Source organism: Haliaeetus albicilla, chromosome 11, assembly GCF_947461875.1.
Source record: "Haliaeetus albicilla chromosome 11, bHalAlb1.1, whole genome shotgun sequence".
NCBI lineage: Eukaryota > Metazoa > Chordata > Aves > Accipitriformes > Accipitridae > Haliaeetus > Haliaeetus albicilla.
The window spans coordinates 29,424,190-29,449,754 of NC_091493.1; the positions used below are offsets into that span (position 1 = coordinate 29,424,190).

At 45.9% G+C, this 25,565-nt stretch overlaps 1 protein-coding gene across 4 annotated transcripts in view; it reads right to left on the bottom strand.

The window, feature by feature from the left end:
• SORCS1 (sortilin related VPS10 domain containing receptor 1) overlaps positions 1-24,116 on the bottom strand; it is a 308,841-nt gene extending 284,725 nt beyond the window's left edge. For all 4 annotated transcript variants that reach the window (XM_069796931.1, XM_069796930.1, XM_069796929.1 and 1 more), the window contains exon 1: positions 23,227-24,116. In XM_069796931.1, the coding sequence (XP_069653032.1) occupies positions 23,227-23,877 (651 nt within the window). In that variant the 5' untranslated portion in view covers positions 23,878-24,116. The remainder of the gene's footprint in view (positions 1-23,226) is intronic.
• Between the last annotated feature and the right edge of the window lie 1,449 nt (positions 24,117-25,565).

The following is a 25,565-nucleotide window of genomic DNA, read 5'->3' on the forward strand; positions in this document are numbered from 1 at the left end:
TTTTCCAAATTTGCCTGTTCCGCCTGCACCCCCCCCCCAGCTTCATAAACAAGGATCTGGTTAAATATACCTGAAAGTGTTAGAAATCTGTATCAGGGCTTCAGAACTGGATAATTAAGAAATTCACTTCCCTAATTTGGGCAAAAGGCAAGACAACAGAATGTGTAAGTGGAAAACTACTTTGTTGAGAATAATTGCAATGTTAACAATTTTAGTGGCTTCAAGAGCTCTTAGGAAAACTATTACCTTGGCTGTATCTAATTATTTTAGTATTTTTTAGTTCACCAGAGCTGTTGCATTTGTCCTATCACTTCTCATCCTAGGCTCAGGCCATTATCCTACATCCACAGCATAATTTGTCTCAACTTACATTCCCAAGTGGCCATCTTAAAACTTTAATATTCCTGCTGTATTTTCTCAACTACAGCTGTGTCAGCCACAAGGGCTATTCAGTTGTTCCAGACCCCGAGCAGTGCCAAAGCAGACGTTAAGAATGAATGACAGGGTCAAGTAATTTTTAAGCACTATATAGTTTACTCAGCTGCACTGGTTTATGCATTAGGACTAGAAAGTAATGGGAAGCCCAGGCAGTCAGACAGAGATGGGGTTTTAACAGCAGAGATGCCATGGTCTGATATGTAGTGTTTTCTTCCAGGAAAGTGAGAGCAGGAATCAGGCAGAAAATATCCCTGTGGAGCACATAGCAAATGGAAACTGCATTCAGTCATTCATGTTCGCTCCAGATGAAGCGGCAATCATGGACAATACCAGAGGGATCTGCCCAAAGACTTCTTTGCAGAAAATGGTCAGCACAGGAGCAAAACATGGGACAAAAGCCATCCTTTGCCTGGCACTTCAGGAAGGGGTACTGTCTTGAGATACATCGACAGCAGGTCTTCCCTACCCCATAGGAATGTGTTGAGCACTTTGTAGCTGGTCCCAGTGTTCCCTGTACTGTGCAGTATGGAACAAATGGGACACAGGGAGGAACCAATGAGTAGACCCAGACAGTCAGGGCACACACCTTGGTACATGCAGTATTCCTCATACCACAGGAATTTGCATTTGCACAACTCAACCAGCTGTCCTTCAGCAAGTAAGGCTACTTCTTCATTAAATGCTCCACAAGATCCAAGTCTGAAGAGAAAGACACTCTGGGAAGTGCTGTGCACAGTAACCTCCTTTCACTATTCTCTTCCCACTCACAGGCAATGCTCAGGCTGTGAAACTTAACTAGCCACATCAACCCATGGGCATGTTCCCACAGCAGCCTTGGCCATCCCATCCCCTGCTGAGGTCCAACTTTCCCCATTGCTCCCAAAATACAATCCTCATCCCTTCCTTGCACCAGGAAGGGACAGGACCAAGTCAGGACAGCAGCAGCAATTGCTTAGATGAGCTTCATGGAACTAACTGCTGCAGAAATAGTCCTTATCCAATTCAGTGGACACTTCCATAAATTAAAATTAATGCTTCTTGCTGAGTTCTGTTCAAGCTGACTGTCATGCTCAGAGGACAAAAATCAAGGGAGTAGAAGCAACATCCAACATGAGCCTTTGGAAAGAATTACGTATTACTAGAATAGGTGCTTTGCCAATGAGCACTAGGATCTTTCCCCTCTACCTTTGCATCTTATTAACAGGGTGTTTCAGTGCACCACAACCTTGGAAGAGATTTAGATTAATGGGTCACATGGGAAGCAGGAAGAGGATTAATATGCATGCTATAACTCAGGAAACTGAGTCACCACAAGGCACAGGGATTTCCTGGAAAACACATCGGAACTCTGCAGCAGAGCAGATAACTGAACTGAGATTTCCCAAGCCTCAGCTTAGACCTACAAGCACATGAACTGTCCTACGTGCCTTCTGCCTACGAGACAGCTCTCCCAAAGTAAATACACTTATACCTGGGTATGAAAGTGGATGCAAAGCCCTTGCTCTACAGAACTCAGAGGTATTCTGAAATTAGCATGGGGGAAGGGAAGAATACTCTTCAGCTGCAAATGAATAGAAATCAAGCTAATGTACAGCATATATTGCCGATTCTCACATGCTTGAGTCTAAGCTCTGATCCACAGAGAAAATAGCTCTAAAATATTAACCACAGTCATTATGGAAGGCTCACTTCTGACAACGTGTCTTATGGTTCATTTACCAAGAAGAAATGGATGCAATTTTAGCCAGTGTTAAAATTAATCTGCTTTTATCAGAGAAAGGAAACTAATCCCACCTGCCCAGCTCTTCTGTTCTCTCTTTTCAGAGGAGACCAACAGAGAGGCAGTAGGCTTTAAATAACCAGACTTTTCACTGAACCTGGGATTCTGTAGGTTTTTAGTCATCTAGGTCGGAAAAAAATCTTCCCAAGAGCAAGGCCAACCACCTAGCCTAGACAAGCACAACTCCTACAAGGCCAAGTTCATCACCAGTGCTGACTCTGATATGACTCAAATTGGGTGCCAACAGCAAGACTTTTAATTTCTTCTTTGGGGAAGGTCAGTTCTCAGAAACCAGTCAAATCTGTGATATCTGGAATGAGTAAAGGCAGCCATAACATCCTACCTATCATCCTACACTCAGCATCATCCACACCCAGTCCCCAAAGACACAGGCAACCCTCCAGCAGCTTTATAAACCCTTTTGCACACACTGACTTCACTCAAACTTCTCTCTAAGCTTTTGAACTCCTGCTCCAGCCCTGCTCAAGACTGAGATAAAACCTCAGCTGTTGCATGTCCCCCAGTCAGAAGAGGGTTTCCTGGGGAAAGAGAAGACAGACAGGAGGGCCATGAGGAGGCAAAGTACCCCTCTACAGCAGCGCTCCAAGTCACACATCATTGAGCAGCTGGCATATCCCCATCAAAAGGGTCCAGGATGGAGTTGAATGACCCCATTCACACCACACGAGGAACTGGCTTCAGAGACTGAGCACATCCCTCTAGTTCCTGTCTGTCGTCTTTGGCCTTTTTGCATCCAGAAGGCATTAAAATTTAGCAGAACTGAAATATCATCACTCACTCTCTAGGCTTGAGTTCTCCTTAGACTGTTGCTATTGACAGCAAACCCTGGGAGAATTATTATTTTTTATTAGTATTATTATTTTCCAGTACCACATGCATAACAATAGCTCTCTGGATACAGCAAATAGATACAAGGAAATGAATGGAACTATAACTGCCTCACGTCTTTCATTTAAGACAGACTCCAATTTTAGTCCTTTTGTTCAGAAACAAATTTAACAAGAATTTAGGAGCTGTGTGTTGGGGCTGAAATAAATCGGGTGAATAGCAGGAAAGGTAAGCTTGCTATGACTTCAAAGTCCAGTGAACACAATGATGGGACTTGGTGGAATAAGAAAACTAAGGCTGAATTTAATACAAATGGCTCCATTGTTATCAAAAGTTCTGTACAAGCTCTAATGATAATTTAATTGCATTGTTCATTGGGGAGAAGGTAGATGGAGATCATTTAATGTTTTTTAATTAGCAAAATATTTCATCCCGGCTACAATTTACCTTCTGTGTGAGGGAACAGAAGTGGTGTCAATGGCAGGTTGCAGCTAGCTGTAGCTACACAGACAGACCTGCATTCTCCTTATGCACACACTAGGGGAAACGCTATTCAGCGGCAATGGATACCATCACCTGGAAGAGTCTTGTCAAGATTTCTGCATGGTTCTCATGATGTCCCCTCTTTGCACAATAGATGGGATTGCTGGAGCATTTCATTTCTGATAATAGGACTGAGCTGGGAATAATCACTTCTCCCACACACCTTCAAATACCGTTTTTCTATTCCAAAGCAAACACTTCTGATTTATTCAGAAAGTTAGGGGTATGCTGAATTGGATTAAAGCAATAATGCCAAGTCCTGTCTTGAAGTCAGTTCCTAATCTGAAGAGGCTGACAAGGAAAGCCTGACACCTCAATGGAAATGCAGCACAAGATACCATCCCAGACCTCCATCAAGATGGTCCCTTTATTCCAACATGATCAGAGCCAAACAAAAAAATATTACAGCTGCTCATTCTCATCTTTCTAATGGCAAAAAGTAATGGAAAGCCTAAAAACTCAAAGCCCAGAAAAGAAATAACAAGACCCAAATCAACTGATTTCTGAAAATTACTTCCAGGTTAGTCCAAGAGCTTATGCCAGCAGAGCAGCTAATGCCCCCTATTATATCTGCAGAGCACAGTTCTATACCATAAGCTCTCCCAGCAGATGAGCAGTAAGCACACAGATGATTACTGTGACCAAGGTATCTGGAGTAGTTGCACCATTTGCTGCATGATGCTTTGGCCCATGCAACTGCTATGCCTTAACCTTGCTAGACTGACAGCTACATCTCCTTCTGAGAAGACATGATTTGTCATTTTCTTACACATGGGTTGGCAATACCACTTGTCTTGTGACACCAACAGGAGTGGTGCTGGTGTAACAGGTGGAAGAAGGGGCAGTTGGGATGCTATCATTTGTCCATTATCACTCACCAACGAAAGTGGCCATCCTCACTGCCTTTCAATGCACACAAACATGCCAGGGACTAGACTACACTAATAACCAGAGCGAGCCAAACACATCCGTAGTAAAGATCACCAAAGAGAGCAGTACATCTAAGTACACATTTGTTTTCACATCTCATATAATAGAAATTATGCGGAAAACTCAAACCCCCTTTTCAACCTCAAGGCACACATTTGAAAATCTTCAAAGCAGAACTATGAACAGCAGTGCAAGATCTGTCCCTTCTACTCTCCAGACAGAACTATGCAGTATGAAGACAGAAGGTCTGCTGCCAAAACACTGGCTAGGAAGAAGGTACTTCTGGGTTAATGTGGGTGTTGGCAGATCTTCAAGAGAAGCAAGCCAAGCTGCGCTTCACTTTCACAAGTTAAAGAAGTTGGAATGAAGGGGCGAGGGGGAAATCAGTGGGAACAGGAGAAACTACCTTTGAAAGAAACCAGAAGGAGTCAGCAGCTGATAAGGGGGGGGTATGATTCTTGGTCAGACCAGAGACTCCCAGCTGCCTTGAGATGATATACTGCAGGATATCAGGTGCTAGAAGCTGCTTCTTTGTGCCTTTTATAACATACCAGCCCATTTAAGATCAACCCTTTGCCACATACTGCCAACACCAGCTTAAAAAAAGCAGCAATGCCATAGTGCAGTCTCCTGTGGGCAGACATACAAAAGCTTCATCTGGAAAAATCTGAGGATTTAAATGAAGCATCTATCTCACACTAGTAGAATTTAAGGAGTTGCCAGACATTAGCCAATCTGTGATAACTGTCCACACGAGGGCTCCACATCTTGAAAGAAAATTCAGTTTAAATGCCTCTCAGCATGAGCCAAGGTAAATACAGGTACACTTCAGGTAACTTCCTGCAAGCCAAGAGTATGTACAACTTTGCCTCCCCCCAGCTCAACAGCCTACTGCACCTCGGGTCTAAGCCTCAAATCCAAGCTAGGCTGCAAACTTTCTGCTAGAACTGCATCATCAGTCTCAGGAGAGCTTGTTTCTAAGGCTACATGCTCAAAAGGCAAAAACAGACCACCAGAATCCCCACCGAGACCAGGGCAATCCCTTGTCCATTATTGGCTTTTGTCGTAAAGATATGAGAGGGTATCAAGGCCTCTGGGTTTGCTTACACCATCCTAAAAACATAAGCTGCTAGGCTACAGGCTTCTGTAGTCCCCAATTATTTTACTCCTTTCTGAGCCCAGACAGCAGCTCTCCAGCTATCAGAACTTATACCTCTACAAATACCAAGGCCATTCCCTGACAAATTCAAGAAGGTAAACAAAATATATCTTTCTGGCAAAATGTCTTCACACCAATTTGTGCAATTACCTATGTCCCTTAAGAGGGTCTTGTTCACATATTATAGCTCTGACTCCAAGCATTGAAATACAATTAAACCAGATGCATCAGACACGACTTGCTGGCTGGCTCATGTCAAACCACCACAGGTGGTGGCTAAGAGAGATTACTTTCATTCAGAGATGCTAAGAACAAATAGCACAGTGTATGCATGGAAAGTCACAGCATGGAAAACTACTTTTAGGTAAACTCCTCCATCTAGGTCCCACCCTCCAGTAATTGTCTCTGCCCACTGAGCATTAAATTTTGGCTAGCAATGTTAATATCTGCCAGTTTATCTCCTTCCAAGTCCTCCTCCAAGCTGTTTCACCAGTAACACAGGATTCACCTGTGCATAACTAGGCTTCATTGTTTTTATCCTGGCTCTTATCCTCTTTCTGCCTCTTGTTACCAGCCAGTGCTTCTACATCACCGAAGTCCAAAATCCCCAATAGGAAATCCACACTCTTTCTCAAAAAGATCACACTCTTCTTTTTGAATGAAATCAATCCAGCTGTCTGCATCTCAACTTGTAAATGTTCTTTCCCCTCTAAAGTCTCTTTTTAGCCAATTCTGGCACTAAAACCACCCTTAACACCAGTTGTTTTGATTACATTACCCCAGTCCACAAGCCCTGCCTTCTTTACTCCTTTTTCCATTGCCTGCTGTTTCACTTCTCAAGGCCATGTCCCACAAACCTAGTTTTCCAACACCATCACATTGTTTTGCTCTATCAGCAACTTCAATTTGCGGCTCCATTCCCTGGGCTTTCCAGGCAATGTCTTAGCACACTATTTCTCTAGCTCAACCCTTCCCTGTTTTGCCAAGTCATCTCTTATTCTCCAGTTAGCACCCCCACCACAACAGAGAGACTTCCTACCTGCTTAGGACACATCTCTTCCTTGGCATCTCTTCACCAGTAGAAAACACTTCAGACCACAGTATTTTTCTTCAGTTGTTGAGGTCACTCAGCATCAGGTTTTTCCAAAGCTTACCAACAACAACTCAGCTTCTCTCCTAGAAAAGCTGTTCTTCAACAGACTACTTACAACTTCATACAGTCCTATAAAAGACTGTTGTTGCTTTTCTACTCTTACTCCCTCTTATCTCTTCCTCCTCCTTAATCACTTATTCCTTCCACCTGCAAAGACAGAGAATTACAGCCAGCTGGGTCCCCTGCCCTTCAAGAGCTAATTTACACCCTGAGGGATTCTTTCAACTTCCTTCAAATTGCCTTCTGCTGCCTCTCACCACACCCTAAAATCAATGCTCATCTCTTGTGTGCTTGTGCCTGTCTGTATCTTCTTTATTATTATTATTTTCCTTTTAGAAGTGAATTATCTAAATCACAAAAAAACTTTACTAGGCTGAATCGAGTGATCACATAGTCGATGCATTTGTAAACCTCATATTTCTGCTGCTTCTTGTTGCCTGTTCACACATTTAAGGAAGAACCAATTATCTAGTCTACCTCCTGCCTAAGGACAAGACCATCGCAATCAAGTTATCTGGCTCCTACGTAAAGCAATCCAGAGCATTCCTTGTAACTGTTTCTCCAGTGGAGTAGCTGTATCTACTTCCCTGATCATGGCTAACTGCCACTGTCAGTTCTTTGAGCCAGGAGTCAAATATTTGTCTTTAAAGCATTTCAGTACTGTAAATGGAACATTGTACAGGATTTGCAATTATCGGGGAGAAGACTTCTCTTTGTTCTGGGCTAAAACAACGTCAGTGATCAACACTTTTAGGAGGTTCCTGCCTGGGTGGAAATCACATTATCTTAGGATCTCAGCTGTCAATCTACTCAGCAGTGAAAGGGGTCAGAGCAGTGAAAAACAGCTATTTGGGTTTTCAAATGTTCCTCTTGCAATCTATTCTCCCCTTGAGTTTCTGCCTAGTTAAGAAACAGCTGACCTGCCACACTTCTGACTTTCCACAGAGCCATCCTTAGTAAAGCTGAGATTGTTTCAGGAACAAAAAGGAATATTTGATATTTAAGTTACCTTCACCCTAACTTTATAGCAGCCAATAAGGATCATTTTATAGAAAGCAAAAATTGCTGAGATTCATTTAAAAACTACCTTCCCAGCTACATTTTCTATCTGAATGTGTCCGAAGCCACCATTTCTATTCTGTGAGGGATTCAGACAGGCTGTTTGCTTTCTGTCCCAAGAAGGAAAGGTGAGACCGTGAAATCTCCCATGAAAATGAGTACCAGTAAACATTTTTCAGCTGATAATCAATAGCACCAAAGCATTTCCTTTGGATAATGTCAGAACATTAAACATTAATTAAAACATGTATTTTAAGACATTTGAGATGTGGTTCCTGCCACTCCAGGGGTGTCAGTGGTAAAACCCCCCCAAGTACTAGCTCAGAAAGGAAAACATTGTATTGCCTTTGAGACTACCCCCTTAGGCATACATAGAGAGACTCGCCTCCCTGCAGTGGCCTCATTGCCGAAAGAACTTGTTACCTTCAGCAAAATCCTTCAATGACATCCACTGTGTGACTAAGGAGACGTAGCAAAGAGGAGACAGCTGGAAACAAAATCTCTCCAGGAGGGAGAAAGAATACGGCTTGTTCACAGAGCCCATTCCCAGAAGGGAAGGTGGAAGAGGACGGAGAAGCAATGAACTTTTACACCTCCTGGGAATGAGATGAAATATTACATACTGTCCCATATACTCCACATATATTTACATAGTCAGTATAAAAGATGTGTCCATGATATGGCCTTAATACCTTGTCATAATCATGGTGCCAAATCAAAAGTCAACTGGGAATGTTTCTCACTACAGTTTTTGACACTATCAGAACGCAATTTTGGTTGATACTTTAGTGTAGCAAATGTCACTGAAAATTACATACCCCCAAGAAATTTTCTGGTTTTGACTAAACTATATATCTAATGGAAAATTCTTCTGACAACTTTCTTTCCCCAAGTACTTCTAATACTCGTGTTTAATGATTTATGTCTCAGTGGCATTTTCAATTTACTGACGTCATCTGTCCTTTGTAAACTCAACACAGAAGGTGAATATTTAAAACTGTGTGTCATCTGTCTTCTTTTGTCCTTATTGCGATACTGCATTCATTTGCCATACTTCGTTATACCATATATTTCTGTGAAGAAGTATTTGCATCTTCTATCACCTGCTTCTGCATAACATATTTCTGGATCACCTGAGTAGCTTGTTAGAAGGACAAATTTACTAATGGGTTGGAGTTTAATTCATACCGTATTATCCAAATTCAGACGTCAACCACACAATTCCATATATTTAAGCAGGAGCACCAAATTACAGACATCTTTCCTTTTCTCTGAACTCTCTCCAACAAAGATCTCCATCTGTTTAATAATACGGTATGTCCTTATTTAAACAAAATGCTGTCTATATAGAGGATTAAGTACAAGTTTCCTGAGTAACATTTCATAATGAGATGCTGATTCCTTTGTACTGTATTTTCTGCTCCTCAGAAAATTTCTCAAGGTATCTCTTTGCCCTACTTGCTCATAAAGGTTTGTTTCTCACCAAAATCCACCTTGTCAAACACCAGATTTCTCAGAAATTACTCTTTCTGCCTGGTCTTGCAATACCTCAGCGTTAGAAAGGAATAGAGATGGATTCTCCTTCTGCTTGCCACAGAGCGGTTCTTGGCTTCATCTAAGTGACTCCTGATTTACATGAGTGGAAAAGGAGTGCAGACACAGACTCAACATTCCTCCTCAACTATTTCATTCTGAGATGGTGCCAGATGCAATGGAAAGATGGAAAGGATAGAGCAAGGCAGGCGATGAAATTTTCTTCTCTTTGTGTGTGCATGTTACTTTCTCTTCCAGTCTGACAAGAGCACCGGTGATTTCTTAACTCTTTTTGGAAGGATCTTTGTAAAGTAGATTGGGGTTTGTTTTCTTATTTCCCTTTAAAGCCGTCACTCAGATACCTCGGTGATAAGCCTGCCTTAAGAACTTGAACAGCACTGAAGAAAATCGGTGCTGCTGTACTAAGCACAGACATTGACAGGAATTTTAAAAGGACATGAGCAGCCATCAAAGCATAGGTAGATAATCCAGAGCACAAACATTTCCTGGAAATACTTGCTACACTTAACATCACTTTAAAAGTTCAAAGAAACGTCAGAGTATCTTTGGTTCACTCTGCTTTAAGAGAAAGCTGATGTTCACCTGCATTGAAGCCATACCTTACCCCCACTGTTCTTTGTGGTGAAAATAAAACTTAGTGAACCTGTCAAGACAGGGCTATTTCCCTGAGGCGGGCTGAAAGGGACCAGCACCCAGACAGGACAAAAGAACAGCAGAAATCAGTTCCAACTTGGGATAAAACTAAAAGGGGAGATTGAGAAGCAAGTGGGAAGCACCAGGAACATGCATTTCCTCCCTCCAAATCCATGCACAAATCAGACAAACCATCAGTATGAATATGGTTTTTGCTCCATTGGATCTTGTGTGTATCTATATCTTGTGTGCATGGGAAAATCACAAAGACAAGCTTTAACATTGGAATGACTCCTGGAGAGTGACAGCACTTAAGTCCCCTAGAGCCTGTTACACTTAAGAACAAAAATTGGAAGGGATGTAAACCTACTATTTCTGGGCTTCAGACAAGTGGTGGCAAAACCAGCCCACATCTCTGTACTGTGGGGATGCTGAATTTTGTCAGATCTCAGCTGTGATCCCGTCCAACTATCGAAGTAGCCTATTGCAATCCCAGCTCCTTGCCTAATTCTGATCTACATTACAAGGAATGAAGTCGAAGCTGAGGAAAAAGGGAAACAGTATGCTTTCTACAGAAGTTTGTCAGGAAGTTTTTGACAGTGTAAGAAGGAAGAGACGCTAGGAACCTGGGTCTTAAGGAAACTTTAATGACTAAATACAGAGCCCCAACCCAGTTGTTGCAGAACTGGCCCATTCCAAGCACTCAAAAAAAAGAGATAGCTTTCATTCTCTTGAGTTCATGAGTGGGGCTTTCTTAAGATTTCTCAATGTATTGGCTTTGTGTGGCAAGGTTTTGGTAGCGGGGGGGGTTACAGGGGTGGCTTCTGTAAGAAGCTGCTGGAAGTTCCCCCTGTGTTCGAGAGAGCCCATACCAGCCGGCTCTAAGACAGACCCACCGCCAGCCAAGGCCGAGCCCATCAGTGATAGTGGTAACACCTCTGGGATAACATTTTTAAGAAGGAAAAAAAGTTGGGATGGATAGAAATGGCAGCCGGAGAGAGGAGTGAGAACATGTAAGAGAAACAACCCTGCAGACCCCCAGGTCAGTGAAGAAGGAGGGGGAGGAGATGCTCCCGGTGCTGGAGCACAGATTCCCCTGCAGCCTGTGGGGAAGACCACGGTGAGGCAGGCTGTCCCCCTACAGCCCAGGGAGGTCCACTGTGGAGCAGATCTCCACCTGCAGCCCGGGGAGGACCCCATGCTGGAGCAGGTGGGTTCCCGAAGGAGGCTGTGACCCCATGGGAAGCCCATGCTGGAGCAGGCTCCTGGCAGGACCTGCGGATCTGTGGAGAGAGGAGCCCACGGAGCAGGTTTTCTGGCAGGACTTGTGACCCTGTGGGGGACCCACGCTGGAGCAGTGTGCTCCTGAAGGACTGCACCCCGTGGAAAGGACCCACGCTGGAGCAGTTCGTGAAGAACTGCAGCCCGTGGGAAGGACCCACGTTGGAGAAGTTTGTGGAGGACTGTCTCCCGTGGGAGGAACCCCACGCTGGAGCAGGGGAAGAGTGTGATGAGTCCTCCCCCTGAGGAGGATGAAGCAGCAGAAAATAACATGTGATGAACTGACCATAAACTCCATCCCCATCCCCCTGTGCCGCTGGCGGGGCTTGGTAGAGAATCTGGGAGTGAAGTTGTGCCCGGGAAGAAGGGAGGGGTGGAGGGAAGGTGTTCTGGGATTTGGTTTTATTTCTCATTACCTTACTCTGGTTGATTTGTAATAAATTGAGTTAATTTTCCCCAAACTGAGTCTGTTTTGCCCGTGACGGTAATTGGTGAGTGATCTCTCCTGTCCTTATCTCAACCCACAAGCTCTTTGTTATATTTTCTCTCCCCTGTCCAACTGAGGAGGGGGAGTAATAGAATGGCTTTGGTGGGCACCGGGCATCCAGTCAGGGTTAACCCACCACACTCAACTAGTAGTGATCCATTTCTTCTCGTTTACCCAGTCTTTAATGTGCATCTGGTCTTGTTTTCAAATTGGTTCTGCAAGGACATTTGGTGTCACCTGGCTTTGGAAGGAAGGCTAACAGGGCAGGAGCCTCTCAGTTGATGCTGGAAGCTGTGATGCACAATCCCCTAAACTAGGCACTGTGGTGGTACAGCCACGTGCATTCCCCATCAGCGCTGAGTCCACCCTGCATCCTTGTGCCTATACTGGTCTTGTCCATCTGGAAGGCAGGAGGAGAAGTGGCAGGGAGACCCAGCAGGACCACCATGTTCATGCCGAAGCTTAAGCTCATTCCTCTCTGTGCAGAGGGTATTCCTGCTGGCAGTCAGCGCGGGGCTGATGCCCAGGCAGCCACCCCTTGCTAACACCTGCAGCATCCCATTTAACTGCTGCCTTGGCCTGCCAGAGTAGCTGAGATGTTTGACAGCATCAATGCAAGCTGCACTGGCTCGTGGGCTGGCCTGTTCATCATGACAATTATTTGGGTTATGTTCACCTTTCATTAATAAACGCACGCATGCCTTCCCTCGCCCTTCTGCATTAAGGGAAGGCATCGGCACTCGCACACCTACACACACAGGTGTGTGCAGCACTCTCCTCGTGTGTTTATTGGTTTTTGGTTTTTTTAGGAATCACACTCCAAATGTGTTGCTGTCTCAGCTGTCACTGCTTGTCACATTACAATAACAACCGCTGCTTTCAGAAGCCAGTTCAGGTTGTTTAATCATCGCTTCCCTCCAAGCTGTCCATCACAGGGTGGTCGCCAGGCAACAGCATCAACAGACAGGGCCGTGGGTGGCTGGTGAGGAGGAGGAGGAGGAGGAGGATGGAGCACGCCACGGTTTGCAGGGAGGAAGAAAAACTCACGTTCCCACAGGAGAGGGAGGCACGGGAGCTGCTGAGTCTATCTGATGGGATCCCAGCCTGCAGCATGATGAAAATAACAGGGATTTCAGTGATTGCAGAACACAGTGTTTTGGTGGAGGAAGAAAAGATGGCAGGACCCTGGACCATGGCACAGTAACGCAGAGCTGAGTTCCTTGCTCCAGCTCTCATAGATGTCCACAGTCCAGCTCCCTCTATTACAGGTGGGATGGCACAGCCCTGCCATCCTGCCCAGCTCACAGCCATGGGCACAGCCTGCAGTTAGAGACAGCTGGAATCAACCATGTTTATTCCTTTAACAACTTTAAAATGAGTTGTTTGGGAGTGGATGAGGAGTTTCTGAAGAAAAAAGAAAGACCAAATGTCAACGTATAAAATTTGAGAATAAAATAGAAGGCAAGACTGAACTTGGAGCTTTTGATCCAAGAGATAAGCTGGAGAATGTTTTGGGTTGTTTTACTTCATTTTGTTTTCCAGAAGATACACAATTAAACAGACATTTGTCATTTAAACAAACAGATGTAGATCTGCATCAAGGCATCTTTGGGTTACAATAGCCTAAATAGTTATTACTAAACTTCAGCAGCTCTTCTGCAGAGATGCTAGGTCACTGGATCCAGGCTAAGTCCAGGTCTATATAGCCCAGATCTATATTTCTCTTCTCTTTAGCCCAGGCTCTGTCCCCCTTAACGTACTCAGGGGACTGTGGAAACATGCATACAAATGAAGTGGAGGAGGTGTAGTGCAGTCCCTTCCCGTGGTGCGAATACTATCTCAGGGAATAATTATTCTCAAAACTCCTCTACCCGGTGACATTTCACCACAGACCTATATACTATATATATTTACACTTACACATAGGCAAATTCTTCAGAAAATAAGGTCCTCAAATATTCATTTGAATATTCAGTGGAATTCACTTCTCCTAGGTCTGTTTTCAAAGAATATTCAGTGAAAGGTACTGGCAGCATTCTTGGCCAAGGCAGAGAACATTAAGCTGTTTCTAAAGGTTTATACTGACCCAGTCACATATGACCTCTTTCATCTACTGAAAATATACCTTGGATTTAAAATAAAAATACTCCATGCAAAGTCTATTCCAAATTATTAAATGGGTTCCATTCCCACATTACTGAGGGATTTCCCACTGATTTCTGAATCAGGAACTTCACACAAAAAAAAAAAGTGCACCTGAGAAAATAACATATTGAGCAGGGACAATTTATGAAGAGAAAAACAAGCCTACATTTGTTATATAAAATATTTCCCTTGAATTATTTCTCAACCTTAAATGTAGTGGGGGAGGTGAGAATGAGGGAGGAAGAGAAACATTTGGGGAAAGACATGGGATGTCTCTGTTGGGTTATCTAAATAGCCTGAGATTTTCTAAAGAGCCTTTCACTTCCTTCTGACGACCTGCATGAAAATGATCTGCAAGAGCTCATGGCACTGCTGTCCTTAAATAATCACCAGCAAAGGTGATATAAAACCTAATACAAATAGGATGCGAGCACTGACACTGAGTTGGGACCCGGTGTTGTAAGGGATCAAGAGCTTCCCACGTGTGGCTGAACACTCTCCACCCAAAAAAACCCCAGCCCTTCCATGCCTTCAGAACACGTTTGCCTCGAAATGCCAACTGCAAATCATCCCTTTCCATCTCTTCATCTTTTGATTTAACATATTTGTGCAAAGCATAGAAGACTCTGCAAATGGGCTCTTAGGTTCCAAGAGGCAGCAAGAAGCGATACACAGGGCATGGGGCACATATTTCTGGTGGCAGTCTGAAAACTGTCTTGAATGAATTTCAGATACCCTCTCTAAACACCATAAGCCATATCTTTATGTACTAGATGCACTCCAGTATTTTTACCAGCCCAGACAGTCCAAGAATATCTTCCCTACCTTGCTGCTTCTGCATTAGGGAATGTAATATTATGGGGGGAAAAAAGTTTTGGGGTTTGTTTTTTTTTAATGAGGGCAATCTCTCTGGCAGTGAAGGTGGGTGGTGTTTGCTGTTACCATGTAATTTGCTGTCTTACGTACACTCGGTGGTCTCCTCGTCCTGCCCTGCGGCTCCTCAGTCGCGCTGCCCACAGCACAGCTGGGTCAATCCCTTCATCCTGCTCGAGCCACGCGCTTGACGTGGGCTTTGCCACATCTGGGCTACCTCTGAGTTTTCCCTCCAGGAAAAGAGAAATCACAAGGCCTGTGACTCCCTTCACCTTCCTGCCTCTGAAGAAGCAGTTCTGCTCCTCACCACGGCACAGGGGCAGAGCATGGGAGGCTCTGCCCCAGCATGGGCTGCTCATGGCGGGGACACCTGGCACTGACATCCCTCCGTAGCAGCTGAAATAGGTCCAACTTCTCACCTTCTTCGCCTGCACCGCCTAAATCTCCATCTCTGTCCTCAGCCTTCTCCTCCCCGCACGCCTCGTGTCAGGAGCACCTCAGCACAGCCTGCCCTGATCATGTCCCTGGCATGGCAGCACACGGGGGAGAAGTTCAGAGGCAGCTTTGAGTGCTGGTGTGCTACCACAGGAGAACATCACCCCTCTCTTTAGGGACAAGATGTGAAGTTCAATTAAGTTCTTGGAGACCCTCTAAAAGAAAGGAATTACATTTTAGGACATATCCTAAAATATCCTGTTTGTTCTCAAAGTACTTTCCTTTTATGTTCCCCAAGGAGAGAAAGTGCAGTACCAAGTAGAAGTATTATTGTGTTACCAGCACTGAGAATTAGGGATTAAGGGCTCTCATGTTAACTGTTGTTTGATTTAAGAGATAGCCAAAAAAATCGCAAGTGGCACAAAAATCATTTTACTGCATCAACTTTTATATGCATTTAAAATTCCAAAATAATTAGTCTATCACCCAATGCTGCCATTTGAATTGGAATCAAGACCCATTTTCATTTAACAGAGAAATGTCAATTAGAGCTGCGGGAGTCATTGATTTTTTGGTTTGCTGGCCAGATATTAAGAAAAAAAAAAAAAAAGAGAGAAAAGAAGTGTCTTGTGTCAGTCTGACTTTTTTTTCTCCTCCTATGAAATGAAAACCTGAATGTAGTTTTGGCTCTGGATGAACAGGATCCAGTAAACACAGCTTTTATGATAATATCAGTTGCCCAGATATAGGCAAATGTAGTTTGAGATGCTCTACCATTCCCAGGCCTGGGCGTTGGGTAGGATGCAGAACCCACAGGAGACCCTTGCCCGGTGAAGCAGCAGGTAGAGGCAATATCATCTCAAATGTCACTAGATGCCTCTGTGTGGGACACTGAACCAAGGTTTCTGTATCACTGGGTCATTTTTAAATACAGAATAAAATAATTGGAAATCCATTAAGAAAATGCTGCCTTGAAACAAAACAATGAAAAAGTGTTACTTTAAACTTTCACGATTTTGGCTTGTTTGGGGCTGTTTCTCAGGAGCCTTGGGATCAAAAGGAAATCAGTGTGAACCTATGAAATGCTCTGGCCAAGCTACAACAGCATTTTCCAGAGGAAAATGTCTTTGATGGGGCAGTTTCACTCGCCTCGCTGGAGCTCTGCACAACGTGAGGGTTGTATTCAGTCTGGCAGAGTAAGAAAGGCCCAGAGGACGCCAGATTGTCCAAGGCCAATGCTAACCTTGCGCCCCTTCACATGTAAAACCGTATCATGACTGAATGGGTCAGAATGGTCTCTAACCTCTCCAGAATGAATTGAGGACTACTGACCTCCTTGCTTCTCCCTCTGGACAGACCTCATCATGATTGCCAGGTCAGGGAAATAGAAAAGTCTTATTTGAAGTCAGGAGGAAAGGGAGAAAATCCTTTTCTATTATAAAGTACAGTATTAAGAAGATTGAAAACTATAACCCTATTGCTTTATACAGTTTATAGCCTCTCGATATTGCATGAATGCCAGTTGCAACTGTCTGAGCTCTTCCATTATTCTCCTTAATCTCCCCTCGTGATGGGATTTGCATACCCACCTGTCAGTCTGAGTGGAAGCTCCTCATCATCTCCCAAACCCTTTCACAGAGACCAGATTCACACGACAAGCCTTTCTTCTAGTCCTCATAGATTCTCTTTCACCCACTGCTTTCCCTCAGTGCACGGCTATTCTTATTAACAATTTCCCACATATCCTATTTCATATTCTGTATATGAAAAGCCTACATTTTATCCAGTCAAGAAATATATCTAGAGATAGACTGCAACACAGAAGAAAGAACTACTACGGCTGTTGATTCATTTTTGCCAAATCAAACACACACAAAAAAAACCCAAAACAAAAACACCTCAAACCTTCTCTTTAAAGAAATAAAGTCAAACTCAAAGGTACAGAATTTTTTTAGTATTTTCTCTCACTGAAGGCTTGTTTTTAAAGGAGGCTTCACATCTAGAATGGAAGTGGAGTATTTTATGATCTACACAGTAGTAAATCAAGTTCAGAAGACCAAAATTTGAAACAGGGGACTTTCAGCAATACTTTAATTTGACTTGATTTTTTTCTGGCTTGAATCCCCATTTTTGTTTCCTCACTTTTTATTTCCTTCCTAAATACATTCTCATTAGCTCTAGCAAGAGACTAGCCTGAAACAGTCTCAGCATCTGGTGCATTATACTATTAATACTATTATATATTGTTGTAATATGTAAGCGATACATACTATGTCTCACTGAAGTATTTTAATGCAGGCATCCTTCTCAGATGAATCTTTTTTGGGACCTGTTTCCTGCACCCTAGGAACCAATCTAAATGCAAAGCAACAGGCAGTGGGGTCATTCCTTACCCTGGGTCTCACTGCGTATCTGGCCCTGGGCTCCACATCCATATTCATTTCCTTAAAATTCCTCCTTTATAATAATGCAATTGCCACGGGAGGAAGGGAGCAATGGGCTATCGCAGTGTCATAGAACATAATGCCGATCACTCACGGGATGATGTTGGCAGATTCTTAATCCATCCCTGGTAGTTTTACATTGGAGCCACAGCTCTGCCAGCAAGGGAAGGACAGAGGGTACCAACTACAGCCTGTTGCATGAACACAGCATCTGAGCAAAGAAGTCTCAGAGTGCGAACATGTGAAAAGTGACATTTTGACTATGATTCCCCGTTCTGGTCTGAACAGAAGAGCACTGGCAATTTGAGATACTTTTGCCATGCCTTTACTGTCTCACTTGTAAAAGGGAATACATTTGTTATCATCTGCATGGAATTGTGTTCATCAAAAGCAAAAATCTGATTCAAATTTGAGCTCTTGGGAACCTGACTCCTAGAAATTCACAGTTCACTTTCCACAACCTGTCTTACAAGCAGATACAGAAAGAACAGCGCTTGCTTGATTTAGCAAACCAGAGGCTGAAAGGGAATATGATCACTGCCTGTAAAATAATTCCAGGGGGTGTAAGTGCCAGGGAGGGAAAATAACTTTAATTAAAAGGCACATGCACAAATGAAAAAAAAAAAATTAATCTAAATTGCCCAATGGCAATGTTAGAACAGAAATCAGACAGAAGTTTCCAACAGCCAGAATTCTGTTTCCAACAGACTAAGGCTTGTAACAGCTACCCAGAGAGGAAGGCAATAGGAGGGTGGGTTAAAAGAAACCCAACTGTTTTTAAGATGCAGTTTGATCAGTTTATGGCTGCAGGATGCAGTACCTGCTGCAGCCCTGTGCCATTCTTGAGGTTGCTAATTTACAAAGTAGGTTTGAATGCTTCAACTGAAAATCCAACAACAGGTTATTCACAATTACTTTGTCCAGGAGGAAATACAGTGCATTGGAAATATATAGGTGCATTGTTATTCTGCCTTACCTGTGCCCAGTTTGTCCTGTCGATAACATCAAGTAAAATCTTGCAAGTAATACCTAATGTAGAGTCTCATCTTGCCTAAAAGCTCTCCCATAAGAGACCTAACTCTTCCCCTGTTGTCTAGGGTAATCACCTGACAACAGCAATGATGACCTTGCAGGCTTCATCCTGCACTGGACCCATCAGTTGTATTGATTTTCTACTGTGGATGGAATATAAAACCTTTCTGGCCATGGATGTTTTGCATCTGGTCCAGACTCCATCTCCATCAGTCTGTTGAGGATCTTCTATTGTGAAGGACCTATAAGAAGCTCAGCTTTGTCTTTCCAGCCATGTAAATCACAGCAGTTTAAACCAGCTGTTTAAAGGTACTGTGACCATGTAAAAGCCAATCCCCAGATGTACAGGAAGGTACGTGCTCGAATTCTTTGCCTGACACTTTGAGATCTAGACCAACGTCCAGCCCAGAAGAGCACTCTGTCCAGTGCAAGGCAACAGTAAACTGCCTGTGAAACCCATGCTGCCCTCCTTCACAGCACCACATTACAGCACAAGCTATAGCATCAAGGCTCTTGCTCAGAATCCCTTACCATCTGACCTCCTCCAATTTTTTTTGCTCTTTGTCCAGGGTACTTTCAAATGAACAAGTAAGGCACTAATCTCACTCCAAGCCAGTCCAGGACAGAAGCAGTCTTGGTTTCTTGTAAGCTCCAAGAAGCATCCATATCCCAAAAGCTCATAATGGATGTCTCCTAGAGATTTGCTTCCCCCTATTAAAATCAAGTCTCTATTTTAGCTCCACACACAAATCTCTGCTAGCAGTTTTCTGCTAGTCTATAGCATAGCATTAAGAGAGCTATGGGGACTCCAAATCTACAGTGTTTGGATACACCACATCAGGAAGTACATTTGATATCTCTGTGAGCTGGGAAACCTGCCAACTTCCACACCGATGATGAAATCTCTTCAGTGGTGCAAAAAGGCAGGAGATCTCACTTGTGTGTCTTGTAGCAGAGATTTGAGAAAGATTTTATCTCATAGGATCATTTACTCCAGTTTCTACAGAGGCCAGTGGAAAGATTCTCAGGATGTATCAATGCAGGTAAATTAAGCAATACCAGGACCCATTCACAGACTCAATAGTCTATACTCTTATTATATTGTCAAAATGGTTCCAGGCAGGGTGCTGGCATGGGCCAGTTAACACCTTCCTGGATCATCCCCAGACAGTCTGGGACTTAGTACAAGCCAAAGACCATTTCCAGCACCCAATTTAGCTGCAGCCGCTCTTCTCTGTTTTGCAGACTTGAAAGAGCTCAGGACTGTGGAGATGACAGCCAGCCTTGTGTGGCCTCGCTCACCTTCACTGGAGTCAGAGAAAGCCTGAGGCCCACCTGTGTTTTAATACAACACCTGATACACTCCCAGTGCCATCCTTATCGGTCGTCTGACAATCCAGGCTCCCTACACCTATGCTCTCCTCTGGGGAGCTCCTGCTGACTGCACCGGTTAAAAAGCCAAGGTGGACAGGAGTGATTAGTGCCCATGTGAAGCATGTCCCGACAGATGTGAGCTGGGCACACTCCAAATGTCTGGATACGGATATTGTCCTGGAGGGTAAGCTGCCCAGGGAGTACCTAAAGTCATTGGTGGGTCAAAATAATCCCTGATGTAAGCTAATTTATGTTGGTGGAGTTATACCTGGATGACCTGGACTATTATTTATTATTCTTATTGTACCTGTGGCTGAGCATACAACGAGTTCATCCTCGGAGCAGAATGCCATCAGTTAGATGGTGCCCACGCTCAACACGAAATCACAGCCAAGCCTGAAAGAAGCTGCAAACACTGAGAACAATCCCTTACAGAAATTAGGAGTCTTTTCAGGGGTCCCTTCTCCTCCATCAGAAGCATTGCAATTATATCCAAACCGCTACCAAAATAAGGATACGGGGAACCACACTGAGGCTGACAGAATCAGGTACATTGTAATAGAAAAACTTGGTGGTGACGGTGCTTTAATTTTCCAGCTTTTCCATCTAAAGGAATCTCAAATATTTGGGGCTTTGTTTTGGATTTTTCCTGTACTCACACAGATGCTGCAAACAATGATCATCTTCATAGTGCCCCTGTGCCTGGGTGAAAGGCAAAAGCTGTTTGACGGCAGCACTCACAGAGCACGGAAGAATGAAAGTGTGAAGAGGTGTGTTGCATCCCCCCACCACAGCAGGGAAACGCAGGCAGGAAGCTGGCAGCTACTGCTGCTGGAGTGCAGCCAGGGCACCGGGGTTACACAGCATCCCTTGCAAGCAGCACCACGGGATCCTCTGCGACCCCCATGCAGGCAGAACTACATACGTTGTACCTTAAAGGAAGCATTTCACCCCAAGCCCCTCGCACTCCCAGCTCCTTCACAGATGAGTGCCCAAAACCTCCATGCAGAGGCAGTGGGTCAGTGCCGCTTTGGGCTACCTACCAAACACACGCCATTGCTTCAGCGGAGCCCGGACAAGCCTGTCATGCACCCAAGTCCTGCTGGGGCCCAGCTTCATTTAGTGTTGCGAGGGAGATGCAATCACAGCACAAGATAGCACAGCACTGCCAGAGCCGCCAACAGCAAGGTGGGAGCATAATCTTCCCATACGCAATGCAACCCACAGTTCTTTGGGAAGGACAGTAGCAAAATATTCCCCCACAGCTCCCTGAAAACATTCGTACACCAAGACACTCGGAAAGTAAATCAGTCCCTGGCATTAACAGTCCACAGTGGACAGAAGCATACATACACGTATATGTATACCTAAACACATATATGTGTTTTATTATACATAACAATATATGTGCCTCTTGATAAATGTACATATGAAACGTAACCGCAGTGATAGAGCAGGAAAACTGATGCCTGCTGGATGACTTTTTGTATCAAATGGGTCACTTTAAACCAGTGTCAGCATCAATTCAATTTGTATGAACAGACCTGAGTTCCTACAAGGCAGCTTCTGTTCGCACAACTACGTAAGAGACAGGCTAGCTGAGTTGTAAAGAAAGGGGAAAGTCCTTCAAAACGGAGATGACAAGTATTCCTCTGTCAATTAATTGATTAAAAAGCTCCTGATGAGACCATAAAACCATGTCCCAATTAACTAGGGCTGAACCCCACAGTGAGGTGCTTATGACATCCGCTATAATTCTAAATCGGGTGGCTGTGATGTACCTCAATACAATCTATAGCAAAAGGAATTCATAATGATTAGACCATTATTTCAAAATGTTATCAGGCTCCTAGTACTAAAAGCTGAAAGGGAGGCCAAGGATTTCTGCCAAGCAGCCAGAAACCTTCTGGCATTACAGCTGCAGACACCTTAGAGGAGAAGAGCCTAAGTCCCCCTTTCTCCTGGGAAGTTGTAGGGGCAACGACCATGAAGAGCCGGCATCCCTTTCTCTCTTATTAGCATTCTGCTTGCTGTCTCTAAGAGGCGAAGTGGCAGAAGTTGGAGCATTCAGACAGACAGATCCCCTGACTTCTGCTAGTCCACGAGCAGAGTCAACGGCAGGCAGAAAGCATGCCAGGCAACTCACTCTGCCTTCCCCAGGCCTCAGCCCCCTGGCTCCAGGTTACCTCCACAGCAGGGGCTGGAGGGATACAGGGCTCAAGTTAACTTGGTAACTTTGATGCCATGACTGTTGCTCCAGCCTGGAAACCAGTCACATACTTCTCCGGCTGGTTTTGTTCTGCTTGGCTCATGTCAGAGCCGTTCTGCTGCTGTTCATAAGAAAGGTCCAGGTTACGGGGAAGAGACAAGAACTGTCCATTTTAACACCTTGGCGACACGAGGCAAAAAAGCGGCTTTATCCCCTGCACCGAGGCACCGCGGAGATGAAGTCCCGAAGCCCTCCAGCATCTCCCCACCAGCAGGGCCTGGGGATGAGCCCTTGGGCTGACTGGGCTCTCGGGGCCGGGAGGAGGAGGAGGAGGAGCAGCACCAGAGGGGCTTTCCCAGGCCTTTCTTGCAGCTGAGCCCCCCAGGCTCCCGGCGGGGGTTACCGTGGGGGAAAGGCAGGGTGCAAGGCCGGATCCCCCGCAGCCCGACCTTTCCCCTCCCGGCGGCGGGCGGTGGCAGTGGTTTATCCCTCTCTGCCTCCAGGGTGTGGGAGAAAGGGGCTGTGCTCCGGCTCATCCCTCTCTGCCTCCAGGGTGTGGGAGAAGAGAGTTGGCGGGGGGGCTGTGCTCAGCGGGCGGGCGGCCGAAAGTTTTTTTTTTTGCTCCAGAAGAATGGCCCTTTTGAAGCACTTCTGCCCCACTGCACACTGCTAAGCGAAACCAATCCCCGGCGCCCGGAGGCGCAAAAATCCCCCCTGGAAGAAGAAAAACCCAGCACCCCCACCCCCTCCGAAAAGGAAAAAAAAAAAAGAAGAAAAAAAAAAAAAAAGGAAAACGAGGAGGAAAGCGAGCCCGCAGCCCGCCGGCCCCCCGCGGCGGCGGTACTCACGCTGCTGTTGTGCCCGGACCAGTGCACCATGGCTTGGTTGTGCGCCGAGTCGCCGGCGAGGGCGAAGGTGGTGCTGCCCAGCCGCAGCTCCTCCAGCCCGAAGCGGGCGGCGCCGGCGTCCCCCGGCTCCCGCCCCGCGGCGCCGCCGCCGCCCGGCCCCGCGGCGCCCCGCGGGCTGCGGCCCCGCCGACGACGACCCCGGGCCGGCCGGGCGGCCGCCGGCGGGGGCCCGTGGCCCCGGAGAGGTCGGTCCTCGGCGGGAGCCGCCGCCGCCGCTGGGGGCCGGCTCTCGCCGGCCGCCTGCTGGGGCTCCCTCGTCGGCCGCCGGCTTTCCCGGCCGCTGAATTTGGTCCCCGCCGGAGCAGGGGCGAGGGTCGCTTGCAGCCCGGCATCCTCCGGCTCCTTGCCGGCCCCTCGCCCGCTCTCGCCTCCCTTCTCCCCGGGGAACCTCCTCTGGTCCTTTTCTCCTCGGTCGGTCCTCAAGTGCATTAATAATCCCTGCTGCGGATGTTGCTGCTGCGGCTTCACCTGGGAATGGCAGGATCTGCAAGTTATTTCTGCACCGGTAAAGCCAAAAGTGAAGAGGAAAAGCCATGTCCAGTACAGGAGAGCAACGTGCCAGGCTGGGTACCAGCCAGCAACTTTTTCCATCGCTGCTGACTGCTGATGAGTGCGAGGGAGAAAGAGCACGAAAGAGCGAGCAGGAGCGCGGAGAGCGGGGTGCTGCCGATTTACCCGCCGCGGGGTAAACACAGCGGGAACTCCATAAAGTTTCAGACTCTGCTGTGTTAGATGCAGCCGGGGGGTAGGGGAGATCGCGTTCTTCCCCCCTCTTTCCCCCCCCCTTGTTTTCTTTTCCTTCTTTTGCACTTTTTTCCTGTTTTCTTTCCCTTTTCCCCCTCTTTTTTCTCCCCCCCCCCCCGCCCCCGCCCCCCCAAGACTGGCGTTGCTGATCAGGCTTTTGATGGAAGGCAAAGCCACAACCACACGGGGGAGGAGCTGAATTGAAATCAAGAGAGAGAGGGAGAGAGAGAGGAGCAAATCCCGGCTGGTGATTTCTCCCGGCTGCCTCCGTGGAAGTCCCAGCTCGCTCCTCTCCCGCTCGCTCTCTCTCTGCTCGCTCTCACTTCGCCGCTTCTGCATCACACTCCTCCCGCAGCCGCCCCGCCGGGACGCCCCACGTGTGCTTCGTGAGTGATTGGTTACTCACCCCCCCACACACACACGCACTCCAAGAAGGACTTACCCCAACTTTGAAACTCAAATCACCCGATCCCTTCCTCCCCTGCGCTTCCCATCAGCTCAGACCCCTAAAACCTGCTCCCCGACATGCTAAAACCACCGCATGTGGACTGGAAGCAAACGTGTAAAGTGAAGGAGCAATACATACATATAAGCATACATACATGGGTGTATAGTCTTCCCAGAGGAAATATTTTAACTCGATTAATTAAGTGGCCTTAAATGTCTGAGCAGGCTCTGAAATGCCCCTTCCTTCCCCCCTGGGACTGATGTAAATGCACTGGAGTTGCTGGGAATAGGCAACCGTGCCTGATTTCACAGAGGGAAAGTCGCATTTCTACCCCTCCGTTCCCTCCTCCGGCTCTGCTTCGCTGTACCGTCATTTACAGTAGCTGCCTATGTTTAGATAAATCACTCGGGCATGGCAGAGATGTATTCACATAAATGCTGATAGAGACAGGGACAAGCTTTTGGAAATGAAATGACAGCAGTTGGTGGCAGGAGAGAGGGAGAGAGAGATTTCCTCACCCCTGGCTTATCAGCAGAAAAAAAACCCTTTCTGCTCTAGCTGTTTCTCCCGTTTTCAGGACCAGCAATTTCTCCCCCGGGAGCTGTGCTCCTCTCTCACTAGATATCTTCCGCAGGGAGCACTCACTAGTGGTGGCCAGAGAAGATCACCAAGCCCTGACTGCAGAGGCTGGTGTCTGCTGGCCACGGGAGCCGCCGGCCCCTTACTGCAGGCAGCGCCGTTGGTGACTGCCCATGCAGCGGGACAGGGGCCCGAGCTTTAACGGGCACTTCCAAATGCCCACGTGCTTTAAGACTGGAGGGAATTAAGGGCTCTTCCACTGGAATTTTATTCCATCCCCATCTGCCTGCTCTCACTCATTCCCATTTGATTTCCAGGAGAGTTTATTTTTTAATTAATGTTTTTAACGTTTCCTTCCTGACGTGGAAGACTTTATTGCATTTTTGGCAGGGCATTTCAGAAAGAGATTTACAGATTTGTTCCACATTCTTCTAGAGATTTCACTCAAATGCTCAAGGGTGACACATCTTGGGATATTATTAGCACAAGACCACAGGTGAAGGGAGAC